General features: G+C 60.4%; 1 protein-coding gene across 2 annotated transcripts; it reads left to right on the top strand.

Moving 5' to 3' along the window:
* The first annotated feature begins 3,246 nt into the window (after positions 1 to 3,246).
* On the top strand, positions 3,247 to 13,956 carry TMEM92 (transmembrane protein 92). 2 transcript variants are annotated; one of them, XM_040497200.1, is made up of 6 exons: positions 3,247 to 7,865; positions 8,186 to 8,456; positions 11,910 to 11,935; positions 12,723 to 12,797; positions 12,933 to 13,128; positions 13,356 to 13,956. In XM_040497200.1, exons 2-6 carry the CDS (start codon positions 8,388 to 8,390, stop codon positions 13,461 to 13,463), a joined length of 474 nt encoding a protein of 157 aa, XP_040353134.1. In that variant the 5' UTR covers positions 3,247 to 7,865; positions 8,186 to 8,387; the 3' UTR covers positions 13,464 to 13,956. The 2 variants fall into 2 exon arrangements, with proteins under 2 accessions (XP_040353134.1, XP_040353133.1); XM_040497199.1 differs by having other exon boundaries at positions 8,186 to 8,471.
* Positions 13,957 to 15,083: the final 1,127 nt, after the last annotated feature.

Below are 15,083 nucleotides of genomic sequence, written 5' to 3'. Positions count from 1 at the left end.
GATCCCACCAAGGCTGCCGGGGACAGATGAGGACCCCTGCAGCACGGGGGGCAGCGAGTTACAACAGCCCTCCGCCCATACAGGTGGCGACGCGTCGCCTCCCTATTAAACTCGGTTATCCGTCCATTTACCAGGTCCCCAGGCCCGAAAACGCAGTTTTGGGGGGGGGGGGCCCGGGGCGTCAGACCTGCCATTTAGCTGGAGGAGGCCACCCAAACCACCGCAGAGCCTCGAGTGGAGAAGCAGTGCCCAGCTCGCGGCAGGCACCGGCTCAGACACTTAGTGCTCTGTTTACCCTGGCACGGGCAGCTGGCACAGGTGGGGCTCTCCAGGGAGCGGCCAGAGGCGCGGCCAGCAGACGCACCGGGAGGCCAAAAACGGAGGCGAGGACTGCGGGGCTCGGGGAGAGGTGCCTGGAGGGACGTCTAGCCCAGCTGCAAACCTGGGCCTCGCTCTGCCCCCCCCCCCCCCCCCAGAGCTCAGAGGCCTCTCAGCTGTCCTGCGAGAGACCATCACGCGGGGCCAGGCCAGGGGTGGGCGGTGGGAGAAACAGCAGCTCTGAGGATTCTGGAAGTCCCCTCCCAACCCGTCCCCAGGAAGCAGGGAGGCTGGAGGAGGTGGAGGAAGCCCCAGGACTTCGGAGCCCCCGGGGTAGCGTGCCTGGACACCTCTAGGCTCCCCAGGTTCGAGGCACCACTGACCCTCCACACCCAAAGGCACATGTGGTTTCCCAAGCTTGAGAACGCACTGTCACAGCCTCCCGCCCTGCTGCTCACCACACAGACCCAGTGTCCACATTCTTTCTCCACCGCACAGACCCTACCCCCCCCCCCAGCCCACCACACCCAACACACGCGGAATCTTCTACGACTCAGCTCACAAATACAGCTTATAGGTGTCAGACACATGATGCTCACCCCGACACCCCCTACCCCACATATAACCTATATTCCAGCAGCAAAGTCACATGCACACACACACACACACACACACACACCCTCCTCCCAGCACCACGCCCCCAGGTGAACCACGAGGGGTCTAACATTTCAGTCCCGTTCCCCCCCATCTCTATCCCCCTCCCACCTCCCTTCCCCACTCCCTCCGCACTCACTGTGTCCCCCCCCAACCTTCTGTCTCCGCCTCTTTGTCTCTGGGGGACCTCCTAGCTGGGCCCCTGGCCCTGGGACCTCACTTCTCTCCTCTCCCCCATCTGCACACGGGCTGCACATCTGGGCAGCTCCCTGCGGCTACCACTCCACCAGCCCGGTCTGGGGGCTCCAAAGGAAGAGGAACAGCAGCTGGCGGTGGCTCAGGGGGCCTCACTTCCCCCTGCTTGTCATCCACCGCCCCCCCCCCCCATGGACCGCCCACCCCTCCCCATTCCAGGCTGAGTCATCCCCACATCTGGAGCCTCAGCACATCTGGAAGAGCTGAAGCCTGTGCAGCCAGCTCCACGTGGACACCCCTCCCCCAAACTGCATTTCACTCCGCCCCCCCCCCGCCCCCGACAGAAGCTGGGGTCCGGCCCCTCCGGCCCCGCCCGGGGCCAGGGCCCAGATCACCTAGCAGGCAGGCCAGCACTCCAGTGCCAGCCTCCGCAACAGGACGTCCACTGACCACAGGACCTCTCCCAGGTGACGGTAACTTTGGCCACTTGGTGCCCACCCCACTGAAGGGGCAGAACAGCGCTGGCCTTGGGGGAGGCCAAGCCCCAGGCCGGGGGAGGCGGGCGAGCCAGGCAGTGAAGGAGGCAGTGGTTTGGCCCAGCAGGCAGAGGGAGTTTATCCTGGCCTGAGGCCCCAAAGCCAAACATCCTTCACTAACCTCGCAGACACATCAAAGCCGGCCAGGAAGGGGCCCTTCAGTAGAGGAAACCTGCGGTCCTGGCGGCCTAACAGCCTGGCTCCAGGCACAGGACCACCCTGTCCCACTAGGCAGCCCAGGCGCAGGTTGGGCACAGCGGTCCCAGAGCCAGCGGGCAGAAGACATTTCTACCCCCACCCCCACCCCCCCAGGGCTGCAGACAGGGCGGTGATTTGCCCTGGTGACGGTGGCACACCTGGCACCAGGACTTAGCTTCGGCCCCAGGCTTGCCCCCTCCCGTCCTCCGGGCAGGAGAGGCCGGTGGGCTCACTGTGGCCCGTAGCCTGCAGGGGGAGGGCGCGCTCAACTGTAGGGGCTCTGACTTCATCCCCCAGCCTCCCTTGTTCAGGAAGGGACCTCTCCGCGTGGATGAGGGAGGCCAGAGAGGGCAGGAGGCTTCGGCGCTGGGAGGAGAAGGAAGCTTTGGGAAAATAGAAGACCGAGGGGGAAGAAGAGAACTGGGCTGCCGGCCACGGGGCCTCTCTCCAGGGACGACAGGGGCTGGAGGCGGAAGGGGGGCTGGGAGGCGCTAACAAGGGAGGGAGGAGGTGCTAACAGGGCCACTGGGGTGAAGGGATCCTGGAGGCCTCCCCCTAAAGGCTGGCCTGGTGATAAGGCAGCGGCCGGGAGAGGGGGGTGAGTGGGGGGCCGCCGCATGAGCAGGGGAAGCCGGGAGGTGCGCCTCCCGTGTGCACGTGTATGTACACACAGGCAGGCCCACCGCGCGCGCCCACGCGTGGGCGCGTGCACACAAGTGGGGGCCGAGTCTGTCCTCGGCTGGGGGCCGGATGATGTGGCTGCTTAGAGGGTTTGCGGAAGAATGTGATCGCTGCCCACCTCACTTCTCCCGCCCCTCCGCTCTCCCTCATTCTTTGCCTGACCCCACGTCCCAAAGAAGCGATTCGCTTCAGGGATGTCTCAGGCTGTGCCTTCTCCCCCCCGCTGTAGTCTAAGCCCCCAGACCCATTAGAGGCCCTCCCCTCCATGCGGCCAGCCCGCCCGGAGCAGTTCCTCTCTCCCGCCCCACCCCCACCCCCCACCCCCCTCCACCGGCCACCCAGAACTCCCGGCTTCTTTGGCACTGGGAAGTTCTGAAGTCTGCCTACAATGACGGGCAACATCTGGATCTGAGACAGAGGCAGCCACGAGCCAGCCGGGTGCAGGAGAGCCCTCTTTCAACCGACCAACCAGAGCAGAGTTAGAAAGTGGGAGACGGGAGGGGATCCCCAACCCCTCGCTTCTCTCTGGCGGCAGGGTCCCATGGAAAACAGTCAACACAGAGTGTGGGTGGCAGTGGGGTGCCGGGAAGGGGAGGGGCAGGGAAGCCCTGGGGAGAAGGAGCCCTAGAGGGAGGGGACCAGAGCTGGGGGGGGGGGGGGGGGGGTACGACCTTCAGCCTGGTCTTGCCTCGTCCCCTCCCACCTGGGGCTTGGTGGCTCTGCTCAGTCTGCACCCCAGACAGCCACAGCTCACTAGCTCAACCTTCACCCTGACTCCACCCCACCACTTGGAGGTGTTTCTCTCTCCACCCACCCCTGGCTGTGCCCCGGAAACCTACACTTTGGAAGGATAATGGCTCCCAAATGCCGTTTTTGTCTCTGCTAAGCCTCCGGGCAGGTGAGTGTTAGTGGAGCTCCTCAAGCCGCTCATTAGGATAATAAGCTCCCTGCACCGTTAATTGTCAGGTGGCACGCCTCCCTCCACCCGCCTGGCCCCCAGCTTGGTGGCTCAGACGCGGGGTCAACTCTAGAAGTCATCTCCCCACCCTGGGCGCGTGAGGGACGGCTGGACTTCAGTTTCCAAAGGAATGCTGGGAAGGAGGCTCAGATCCTGGTTCCATGGCCAAGCATTCCTGTTGGCGACCCAACGTGCATCCTGCCTCCTCCTGGAAGGTGGGCAGCGAGCCAGGCCCTCCTTGCAGCGCACCCTGTGGGAGTTGCTTGATCCCTAGGGAGCCGTCTTACCCACTTAAGAGGGTATGTGGACACTTGGTGGGGCGGGGGGCGGGAAACAGAAGTGGATTCCCGAAAACACGCAGCCACTGAAGATGAGAAGCCAGGCAGCCTGGGACAGGACCCCCCCCCCGCCCCCGCCCCCCCCCAAATGAGAGCCCCCTACCAAGGGTTTGGGGACTTCATTCCCTATCCCCTTAGAGAAATCTGGCCCCTGACCCTGGGAGGCCCCCAACCAGCTTCAGTTCAGTGACAACAGCACCAGTGTTTACTTGGAACAAAGCACCATGGGGAAATGAATCAGAACTGGGCCAGCCCCCACGGCCTGGTGGGAACATTAGAACATGTATACACATCTTCTAGGGAGAATGGCCAGGGGCCAGCAGAGAGGCCCAGAGAAAAGGCCTGGCTGGTAAGATCCAAGTCCTGGGAGACTTACAGGAGGAGGTCGCATTTGAGCTGAGCCTTGAAAAATGGGTGAGAATCTGTGAGGTTCCAGGGAGGGGGTCTGGGAACAGGTGTTTCTAGGTGGAGACAACTGGCCGCAACCAGTCCCCTGTGAGTCTCCAGGAGACTCTCTAGGTCTCTCTCTGAGGTAGGTCATGGGCCCCGCGCTCTCTTCCTTGGCCCAGACTCACTTGACCAGCAGCAGAGGGGGCTAGGAGCCGGGTGTTCTGGGGGGGACCGTAGCTGGACTTTGGTGGCCCATCCAGAGGGGACCGAGAGAGGTTCTCAGAGAGGAGCAAGACCCTTCGTTCCTTGGTACCTCACTCTGCCTCCAGGGGAAATGGAGAGAAGGAGTTTGGGGCCCCTTTGCTCTGCCGGGAGTTAAACATTTATTGCTCGTTATGATTAAGCTAACATTTATTTACCATCACGGTATGCTGACAGCGAGCGGTTTACATCATCCTCACGGTGACCCCATGTGACGAAGGAGGCCCTGTCTGCCACCCCCACACCCCTCCACAGGGTTCACAGAGGCAAAGAGAAGGTTAGAAGCTTCTTGACGAGGATCACACGGCACACGGCAGTGGCAGACTTACCAACGCAGCATAATACTGTCTGTCCCTGTCGGCAGAGCTGGGCTAGAACAGAATGTTCTGCAGGCTTTGAAAAGAAGGATCCCAGCCCAATGCCATAAGCCATTATGGGTGTCCGTGGCCATCACAGGACAGGGGAGGGGCTGAGACGATCAGAACTCAGCCAGGCTCTTCCCTCTCACCCGGGGCTGGGCAAGCCTTCCCACCCCAACCACCCCCCCTGTCAGGAGTTCATCCCGGAGAAGCGGGCCCCCGGGCAGCTTCTTGCTCAGGGGCTGCCTCTGGGTGTGGGGTCTCGAGACCTGCCTGGTTCTGGTCCTGACTCAGCCCCAACATCCCGTGTGGCTTGGCCTTCCCGGCCCTCGGGGCTCCGGTTGGCTTCCCGGAGAAGGGAGCCGGTGGACCAGCTGACCTCCAAGACCCTTGCAGCTGGGCGTTTGTAGGATGTAGACAATCAGTTCGTTCTTTGGTGAATGGGCCGGGGAGGCAGCTAGCGAGTATGAAGACATTTCGACTCGGCCGCTCTTGGGAAACCCCAGATGGAATTTGGCCTGGAATCTAGAGGGACCCACAGACTGCCTGAGGTCTCCGGGCCTCCCTGCCCTCCTGGCCCTGCGTGCCTGAGCATACACGTGCACGCATGTACACGCTCCTTCCCCCCCCCATTGCCAGATTAAGTGTTGAACAGATGTTGTCCTTGCGCCGGACGGTCCTGCCTCTAGACAAGAAAGCCCCCTGTCTGCTCAGGCTGGGGCCCCACTGCGCCCCCACCACCACCCGACCTCACGCACCAAGAATGCTGGGGCCCTTGGGAGCCATGATGGATGTTGACATCAGGGCTTGGTGTTCTTGGCCTGACTGAGCTGGGACCACCCGCCTCCAGGTCCCTTGCCCTGTCCCCAACCGCAGGAAGGCACGCAGAAAGGCAGTTTGGTGTCATGAAAAAAAAAAAATGCGTACCCAAGGGGCAGGTGCCAGATGCCCTCGGGACCCCGCCTCATGAGCCTCACTTTCCCACTGGGGAGATGTGGGGCAGGGGGTGGGTGGAGTAGCCATTCTCAGATGTCTGTCCCTATGACATTTTAGCAAGATGGGTAGGGTTGCCAGGTTTGGCAAATAAAAATGCGGGACATCTAGTTACATTTGCATTTCAGAGAAGCGACAAACAGATTTTGGCATAAGTATGTTCCAGATATTGCATAGGAATATTTAGTATATTCGTACTAAAGAAATTATTCAGTTTGTCCGAAACTCAAATTTCACTGGGCATCCTGTATTTTGTCTGGCAACCCTAGATCTGTGTCAGGTGGATGCCAGAGAGCCAGAGGGGAGCCACGCCAGCCTCCTGCCCTCCTCCTGCCCCTCCTCAGGGCACTGGTGCCTGCCTGGCCCCTTCACCTACTCAGTCCTCACAGCCTCTCACGTCTACCCCTCCAAGTCTTCTGTCCCCTTCTCAGCCCTGCCATTCTCCGCCCCCCCCCCAACCCCACCAGGATGCCCTCCTCCCTTAAGCTCACCCACCTTTCTCTCCCCTAAAGGCCATGACTCTGTAGGTCTCCAAGCCTGGGCAGAGTGGCAGGGGACCCAGCGAGACACCCTAGGCCAGGTGTGTTGGTGCGACAGGGCAAGGGCAGGGGCAGGAGGGAAGCCCAAGTGAGCAACAACCCCACTAAGGAAGCAGCAGTAGGGGTGCCGCTGGGAGAAGGTTCCAGCACTCCCTGGACTTGTTAGAGGGGCTAGCTGGGGCCAGAGCCAACTGCATGGGTAGGAGAGAAGAGGTGCCCCTGCCCAGGACCTTCTCCAAGTTCAGAATCACCAGGAACTGGAAATAGAGGGCATTTTCTGGGGCCAGACCCTAATTCCACCAGGATCAGGAGACTGGAAGGTTCTGTCCTTAGAGGCAAAAAGGGGCCAAGAGATAATGAGAAACAGAGACAGGGAAGGAGGGACAGAGAGAGTCCAGGAGAGTGAGTGAGAAACACAGTCAGGGAGACACAGGACCAAATCAGAGACAAAAGAAACAGAAACACACACACACACACACACAGAGAAACAGACTCCAAAAGAGACAAGCGGTGATTAACAAACAGAGGAGCACAGAGATGGGAAAACAAGCGGAAATGTAGACAAACCGCGTGGAGACAGTGATGGGCAGAAACAAACAGGAGGACAGAGAGAGAGAGAGAGAGAGAGAGAGAGATGGGGAGCCACAAGGAGAGGTTAAAGACAGAGATGGGAGCCAGAGATAAAGAGAAAGAGGTGAGAGAAAAAGAAAGGACAGCCCGAGGAGGAAGTCTGTCCGTCCCTACTAAGTTGGGGATAGTTTGCAGTGGCAAAGTCCCACTTGAGACCCAGCAGGAGACGCCTAAGCACTCGGGAACCGAGCTTCTCCGGGAGCCCTCCGCGTCTCTCCAGGCCGGGAGCAGCACCCACCCATCATCTGCCCTTCGCCCTCTCCCCAGGGGGCGGGCTCCATCTCTCCAACTCCTGCACGGTGTCCCCAAGTCTCATCCGCCTTTGGGTGTCTGGCTCTCACCCTGCGCCCAACGCCCATCGAGGCGTCCCCGCATCCCGCCCGCTAGCCAGCTCTCTCCCTCGGGGAGACCCGGCCCCAGGTCCCCGCCGCGCGCTGTGGGGCTCCGTGGGAATCCCGCGTTGGGCGATGCTGCCACCTGCCGGCCGGAGCCGGGAAGCACAGGGCGCCTGGAGGGCTGGGGCGCGGCCGCCGAGGGTCGGAATCCGGCGCTCTCAGCCGGGACAGCCTCCGCGGGGTCTTTCCAAGGAATCCGGATGGGCCTGCTTCGCCGCGCCCCTGCTCGCCTGGCTTCCGCTTGGCCCCAGCGGCCGCGGCTCTTAACCCTGGGCTTTAATTTCCCCCAAGTCAAATGGAGGAAGCGTGTCCCCACATCCTCCCAGGATTGCAGGGTACGCCGGGGGACGCGAGTGTACTAGCGCTGTGCTCCTGAAATCAACCAGGCCGCCTCTCCCTCCTTCTTGGCCAAAAATGAAGGTGACACATCCCCACCCCCCACCCCACCCCATACAATGCCCTCAATCCACTCCCGAGCCTCCTCCTCCCTCCCCCACCCGCACTCCCCCCCCCCCCCCCCGCAAACCCAGGTGGAAAGGGACTTACAGCGGGCGGGTCGCTTCGCCGGCATCCTCCCCCGCCCCGCCGCCCACCCCCCATCCCCCATCCCCCCATCCCGGCCCCGGGCCAGGCGCAGCACTGTCCCTCTCAAGCCCGGGCTCACTTAGGGGTGGAGGAGCGGGGATTGGCAAGGAGTGGCTCTGCAGTCTAGCACTGACCCCACAATTTTTTTTTTCCAGTTAACCTCTTCTACCTCCTAAAACCCAACCCAGATTTCTTCCCCTCCCCCGCCCTGTCCCACGACCGGCCCTTCGCGGGTGCCTAAGCTCCGCCCCCGCCCGAGGCGGGGCCCCATAGGTGGAGAGACGTGGGAGAGGTCGTGGCCCCGCCTCTCCCCTCCTCCCCCTACACACACGGAAGCTCTGTGGCCCCCACGCCAGGATGTCCGACGCCTGGGTCCCAGGCCTCGTACCCACCTTGCTGCTCAGCCTGCTGGCTGGCCCCCAACAGGTGAGCGCTTGGGAGGTAAGCTATAGAACTTCCAGGGCCCTGAACTTTGTGGGTCAGGGGCCTACTTCTGGAGCGCCGTCACCACCTTCCTTTGTCAGGATTCCCTGGTGACCGTACACAGTTAGCAACTTCCTTTCTCTTTTTGCCTGGGAGGTGGAGGTGGGGGCAGCGGAGGAAGGCCCTGAGAAAGCCTGGGTTCCTTCGCCTGTGGGGGGACCGTGTAGAGAGCCCTGGACCCCGCCCACCACCATCTGACACCTAGCGCCTGTCTGTGAGTGGGGACTTTGACCCTCATATTAGCCTGGGCTCATCCTTCCCGCTTCCTCCCGCTAGTCCGAAAGCGGGCACTAGCCGGGACTGAGGTCTGGACGCCCGGCCAGCCCGTCTCCCTAACTGTCTTGTTCCTCTAGTGCTGGGTGACCTTGGGAGAAGCTCTGGCCCTCTCTGGGACTGTGTCTCTGCCTGTGCCTTAGGGGAGAGAAGGCTCCTTCCACCCCTTCTAGGAGCCGCGGGTAGGATTCTAGTCTGTGCAGGACTTGAGCTGGTTGCCTGACCCAAGGCTGCGTTGACCTCTGAAATCAGTGATTCTGAGCCTGAGGCAGGGATTAAGCACCCCCTCCTTCCTCCCATTCCTCCGTTGAGCTCTGAAAATGATGCGGGAAATCTGTCCATTCTTGGGATGGCAGATTATCGTGGCAACTGACATGGGTCTAAAACAGGGATTTCTCACTTCGGTTTACGAATGCCTGCGACAGGGGTGCCTGCGTGGCTCAGTCCGTTGGGCGTCCGACTTCTGCTGGGGGCATGATCCAGCCCCGCCCCCTGGGTTCGAGCCCCCGCGTAGGGCTATGTGCTGACAGCTCAGAGACTGGAGCCGCTTGGGATTCTGTGTCTCCCTCTTTCTGCCCTTCCCCCGCTGGTGCTCTATCTCTCTCAAAAATAAATAAACATTAAGAAAAAAAGAGAGAGAGAGAATGCCAGGACATCCCAGGCCCCCTCCCCAGAACAGGGCACGTTCACACAACTCTGCAGACTCTCCTGGCTCTGCCCCCGAAGCCTTCGAGCTCCTTCTCCTCCTAGTCTAGGCAAGCCCTTTGTACCAACACTAAGCTGAGCATCCTCTTGATTTCTCCCAGCAGCCCCAGGGGGCAGGTGCTGATAATATCCACGCTGCACGTGTACGGAAGCTGAGGTTCTTTACAACCACAGTGATGCTCGAAAAAAACTCAGATTGAGCCACCCCAGACAAGACCTGCCCCAGGTTAAAGCCGGGGGGGGGGGGGGGAGAGAATCTGGGAGATCTTCCCTCCCCAACAGCAACTCTTGATTGAACCTGTGTTCTGTCCTTCTTCGTTGGGAGCCAGAAAAGCCCCAGGAAAGTGGGGTCTGGAATCTGGGGGGCAAGAGGGTCCCACTGAGTGCCTGGACCCCCTTGGTCTGTCCCCAGTTCTGCAGTTGCCCCTGTGTGCTGTGAAGATCTCACCCTCTCTGGGCCAGACATCGCGGAGCGAGGCGGGTAGGGGAGTGGGGGTGGGGGAGTATTCATTTATGATTCCAGCTCCAGTCCCCAGGGGGCAAGGTTTGGTCGGGGGGAGGCTTCCGCCTGGCCTGCGGCTGAGCCCAGAAAAGGGGAATCAGCCCCACAGTCATTGGTTGTCACTGGTTTTCTTGGCTTTACTGTTGTTAGCAACTGAGATGTGATTGAATTATTTCGAGTAAAGGTACAAAGACAAGGTAGTCTGGCCAAAGTTGGCTTCTTATGCTCCTCTTGTGGCTGTTTGTCCCCAGAGGCTGGGGTAGAGTGACAGATAACCTCTCCTCCGCTAAGAAGTTCCCACCCCTGAATCCCCCCCCCACACCCCCGCCGTCTCTCACCGCCCCCACCCCCCAAGTTGAGGAGCAGCCAGGAGGAAAGGAAACCAGGTCGTCTGAGAAGGCTCTTTCATTCATTCTGCCAATATTGTGGCTGTTGGGTTCTTCAACAGTGATGACAGACAAAAATCCCTGCCCTCTTGGAGTTTACATTCTTCTGACCAGACGATGAACAGTTCCTAAAAGGAACTGTGTAGTATGTTGGATGTGGGTAAGAGCTGTGAGAGAAAACTTAAGTTCGGTGAGGGGAAAGGAGTGCCTTGGGGGAGTGGATGTAATTTTTATTTATTTATTTTTTATTTTATTTTTTAATGTGTGTTCATTTTTTTGAGAGAGAGAGAGAGAGAGAGAGAGTGTAAGCAGGGAAGGGACAGAGAGAGAGGGAGACACAGAATCTGAAGCAGGCTCCAGGCTCCGAGCTGTCAGCACAGAGCCTGACGCGGGGCTCAAACTCACGAACCATGAGATCTGACCTGAGCTGAAGTCGGGCACTTAACCGACTGAGCCACCAATATGCCCCTAATTTTTTTTTTTAATTTTTTTTCAACGTTTATTTATTTTTGGGACAGAGAGAGACAGAGCATGAACGGGGGAGGGGCAGAGAGAGAGGGAGACACAGAATCGGAAACAGGCTCCAGGCTCTGAGCCATCAGCCCAGAGCCCGACGCGGGGCTCGAACTCCCGGACCGCGAGATCGTGACCTGGCTGAAGTCGGACGCTTAACCGACTGCGCCACCCAGATGCCCCTAATTTTTAAGTAAGAGGGGCAGAAAGGGGGCGCTGGAGCTAGGATACCTGGGGGAAAGAATGCTCCAGGCAGGGCTTATACACATAATTGCTATTAATCCGGTTACATTCTGAAACTAGAGCCTGGATGGGTATAGTTCTGGTGCAGAAGAGAAACGGAGAGAAACCCAGCCCACAGGGGAGGATCTGGGTGGCTTCAAAGACCGAGGAAACCCCCCCCCTCCTCCTCTTTCCCTCCACCCCCTGCCAGGCAGGGATCCGAAAGGTGAATGCAGATCATGAAGGCATGAGGAAGGTGGTCTGCCTTTACCCGCAAGTGTCAAACAGCCAGGCGTGTGCAGGGGACTCCCAGTGGTTGTGGATGTGTGGGCAAGAGGGCAAGGGGCAGCAGCTGATCGCTGGGGGCCCGGGCACAGGGAGCCACTGAAGGGAGCGTCCAGGAAGGTTTTGGGCGATCGGATTTGCTGGATACGAACCTGCCTGCAGTGTGGGGAGTGATTCGGGGAGGGGGGGGGGTGCGGAGGAGAGTTGCTGGTGCCCTGGACCGCCGTGGTCACATGGAAAGGAGATCGATCGGAGGGGTGGCGGGAAGGCGCCAGCTGACAGACCTGGGCGTGAGTGGAGGTGTTGTGGGGGTGTGGTGAGGAGAGAAAAGGAGGGCTGGGGCCGCAGGTTGGTCAGCTGGGGCTCCAGCCCTAGACCTGGAGTGAGGTGGCGAGCAGGAAGGGGTTGACCCGCTGCAAACCTGCGGCAGGCTCTGCACCTGGGCAGCGGGTGGGTAGAGACGAGCTCCCCAGTTCACGGCCCCTAACCTCTGCCTCTTTTCTTCCGCAGGCTGCAGCCAAATGTGGTCTCTTCTTGTAAGTCTGGGCTTTGGGCTGTAACTTCCTGTCTGAGGAAGAGACACCCGAAATCCTGCCCTGTCTGCCTTCATGGGTGGGGGAGGGGGGGGACAGAAAAGCATCTCATCCATCATCCTCACCCACTGCCCTTCTAGCCTGAAGGCATTTCCCACTCCCCCCCACCGCCACCAATGCGTTTCCCATCCCACCCCCGCCCCGCCCTCCTTCTCCAGCCAAGCAGCTTCTGCCTGTGGGCGGGTCTAAAGCCTAATCCCCACCCCTCTCTCTGCTGTCTCTTCTCTGAGGGCTCCCCCCGCCCCATCACCCTGGGTGGGGCGGGCAAACCATCTGTGCCAACTTTAATATATAAATGCCAAAAAGCCTGAGCACAATGAGGAGGGGGTGGTCCCTGAGCAGATGAATGTTTCCATCAACTCAGCCCTGGGTGTTCCGGGAACACCCTGTCCTTCCCACCTCGTAGTCCATGGGCACCGGCAAGGGCTCCTCGAGTTAGCTCAGGGACAGTCGCCACATCTCCTTAGAGTGCCCTGGCACCCACTGCCACGTGCTCCCCCACCCCTGCTCAGTGATGTTGACAGAACATTCATTATACCCACTTTATGGATGAGGAAAAGTGAGACCCAGAAAGGAGCGGAACTTGGCCCAGGTAGTGAGATGAGCCTAGAAGCCAGATCCTGGGCCCCGGCGCTAGGGCGTGGCTTGGGCCCCAAGAAATGGGTGAGTTTTGGGGAGGCCGGGATCTTCCTGCCACCTTGGGACCAGCAGCGTCTCTTTGCTCCCCCAGCACCTGCCCCAGAGGATTCAAATGCTGTGGTGACAGCTGCTGCCAGGAGTATGAGCTCTTCTCCAGTCCCCTGAGGTGAGCCCAGGGCCAGCTCCTCGGGCGCAGTCCTCAGGGCGACTGGCCTTCCTGCCCACTGTGGCGGGGGGTGGGGGGAGGGGGGTCCGGGACAGCCCAGACACTCAGGGAGATGTTGATGGTTCCTCGCCCTAGGATCTTCGTCATCACCTTCCTCATCATCCTCCCCCTCCTGTGCATCTGCTGTCTCGCTAAGCGGTTCTGTCGCAGCTGCAGAGAACAGGAGCAGGACCCCCCAGCGGATCACCAGGGGCCCCCGGAGCCGCCCTCCATCGCCCCCCCAGAGAGGGTCAGGACGTCCACCTCTGAGCCCCCACCCCCCTACAGCGAGGTAGGTGTCTCTGCCCCACTCCTTGCTCGGTTCCTCAGCTGGCCATACCTCCCTATTGTCCAGGTTACAGGGAGGCCCTCCTTACCCCAGGCCTCTAGACCTAGAGAGGGCCCTGCAGCCACCATTGGGTCCCCCCTCCCCCTGGCAAACACGCACAGCCGGCACTTGGCGGGTGCCGGCCGCTGCCAGGCCCTGAGAAGACTCTGTGTTCCCTCTTTCCCTTGCAGATTATTCTGAAGCCCGTCCTGCCCCCCATGGAGCCGCCCCCTCCCTACAGTGTCAGGCCTGACGAATATTCGGGGATGCCCAGGGGCATCGACAACCCAGCCTTCTGAGCCACCTCCTGCCTGGAGCTACGACATCATCGGCCACCTCCTCCCCAGTGCTTCCTGGATCAAGCCAGAGACTCTTGGGACCCCCGTGATGCCCCCATCCGTCCTGCCATGTCTCTTGCTGTTCTTGGTTTTAACTTATTGCTTCTCCCGCTCCACCACCAGCCGCCTCTGTTGTCCTGAGTGCCGGTCAGAAGTGTCAGCGGCCACCCCCCCAACCCCATCCCAAGTGAGAGGCTGCCAGGAGGAACATGTCAACGCTTGGAGGTGCCTGACAATACAATGGGCCACTCTGAGGAGCGGAGAGAACCCCATTTCTGGGGGGTATACAAATCCTGGCTGGGCAGCCAGCTCCGAGATATTATAGAGGGCACTCCCGTTTCGTGCGCGATTGGACTGCGTGGGCTCTGAGCCACCCCCGGGTCTACCTGAATAGGGAAGACCCCATTGCCCCCTACCCCCGAACGTGTACTCACTAAATCTGAGCTGATCGTCACTGAGAGTCTGCCTCTGGCTGTGTGGGGTGGTGACTGGGGAGTGAGCCCAGACACTGCGGGGGTGGGGACGGGGAGGATGGTGGGGGGTGGTCCCCACACCCCCAAATCCCACCATTGATGTATTGATGATGAGCCAGGGCGGACAGAACATCTGTGAACCACCCTCTGGTAAAGGATCTTTGGAGATGCTCTGACCCAGCACCCAGGTCTCAGGGTGCTAAGGAGGACAGGAAGTTGGGGACCACGTGGGAGTAACTGTTCGTTTCTTCCCCATCCCGTCCTCCCACTGCTCTCCTCAGGAGATGTGACGCTCAGCTCCCTGCCTTTCTCGCCGTGGGGGTGGGGAGGGGGCAAAGGAGAGGGGTGTGGGGCAGGGCCTCTGGAGATCTCGATCTGCCCCACCCTGGAATCTCCTGGAAAGAGGAGACTGAAAGGGTAGGTTCACCTTTCTCTTCCAGCCCGGTGTGGTTCCCAGGTGCTCCCACTTGAGCTTGTCTGCAGGGTTAACCCCATTCACCACCTTGACTCAAGAGAAGAGTCTTCATGGGGCATTAGTCATCATGGGACCTCCGGCAAAGTGTGGGGCTGGGGGACTAGCATTGGGCAAGGCAGAGTGAGAGACACCTTCCATGCCAGTGTCTCGGGGCTCAGGCAGGGCATGGCTCCTCCACCGTGATCCTGCCTTTGCACTGCTCCCCTGCAGCCCATGAATGCTGGCCTTCCTCCCCAGACGGAGGGCACAGCGGCAAGACTGGCCGAAACTCCTGGGAGGGTTGGAGGTAGCACCCTGCTGTAAGCCTCCTCCAGGGCTCTGGATAATGCCCATCCTTTGGTCGGTGGGGGGGGGGGGGGGGTCACGACCCAGGCAGGTGGCAGGGCCAGAAGCAGGGACACGGCACGGCCAGCTCCAAAGACGCTAGGGCTGGGGCTGGGGCCAGAGGTCCAAAGGGAGAACAGTAGTTAGGGCCGAGGAGCAGGGTCGGGCTGGCGGTTGGGAGGATGCACACGGCCATGGGACGTTTCCCTTCAGTTTCAGGGATTGGTTAGGGGAGCAGAAGGAAGAAGGAAGATCTGTCTGCCTGATGTAAATGAGGCTAGCCCCAGTTAGAGAAGTCTCAGAGCTGAT

The sequence above is a fragment of the Herpailurus yagouaroundi genome, unplaced genomic scaffold (assembly GCF_014898765.1).
Source record: "Herpailurus yagouaroundi ecotype Mexico unplaced genomic scaffold, PumYag 189, whole genome shotgun sequence".
Lineage (NCBI taxonomy): Eukaryota > Metazoa > Chordata > Mammalia > Carnivora > Felidae > Herpailurus > Herpailurus yagouaroundi.
This window is presented reverse-complemented; position numbering and strand designations above follow the sequence as displayed.

Coding starts and splice junctions, on each gene's coding strand:
- TMEM92 (XM_040497199.1), top strand. CDS start 8,388: ATGTCCGACGCCTGGGTCCCAGGCCTCGTACCCACCTTGCTGCTCAGC. Junction 12,798..12,932: donor CTCTTCTCCAGTCCCCTGAG/GTGAGCCCAGGG, acceptor TCCTCGCCCTAG/GATCTTCGTCATCACCTTCC. Junction 13,129..13,355: donor CCCCACCCCCCTACAGCGAG/GTAGGTGTCTCT, acceptor TTTCCCTTGCAG/ATTATTCTGAAGCCCGTCCT.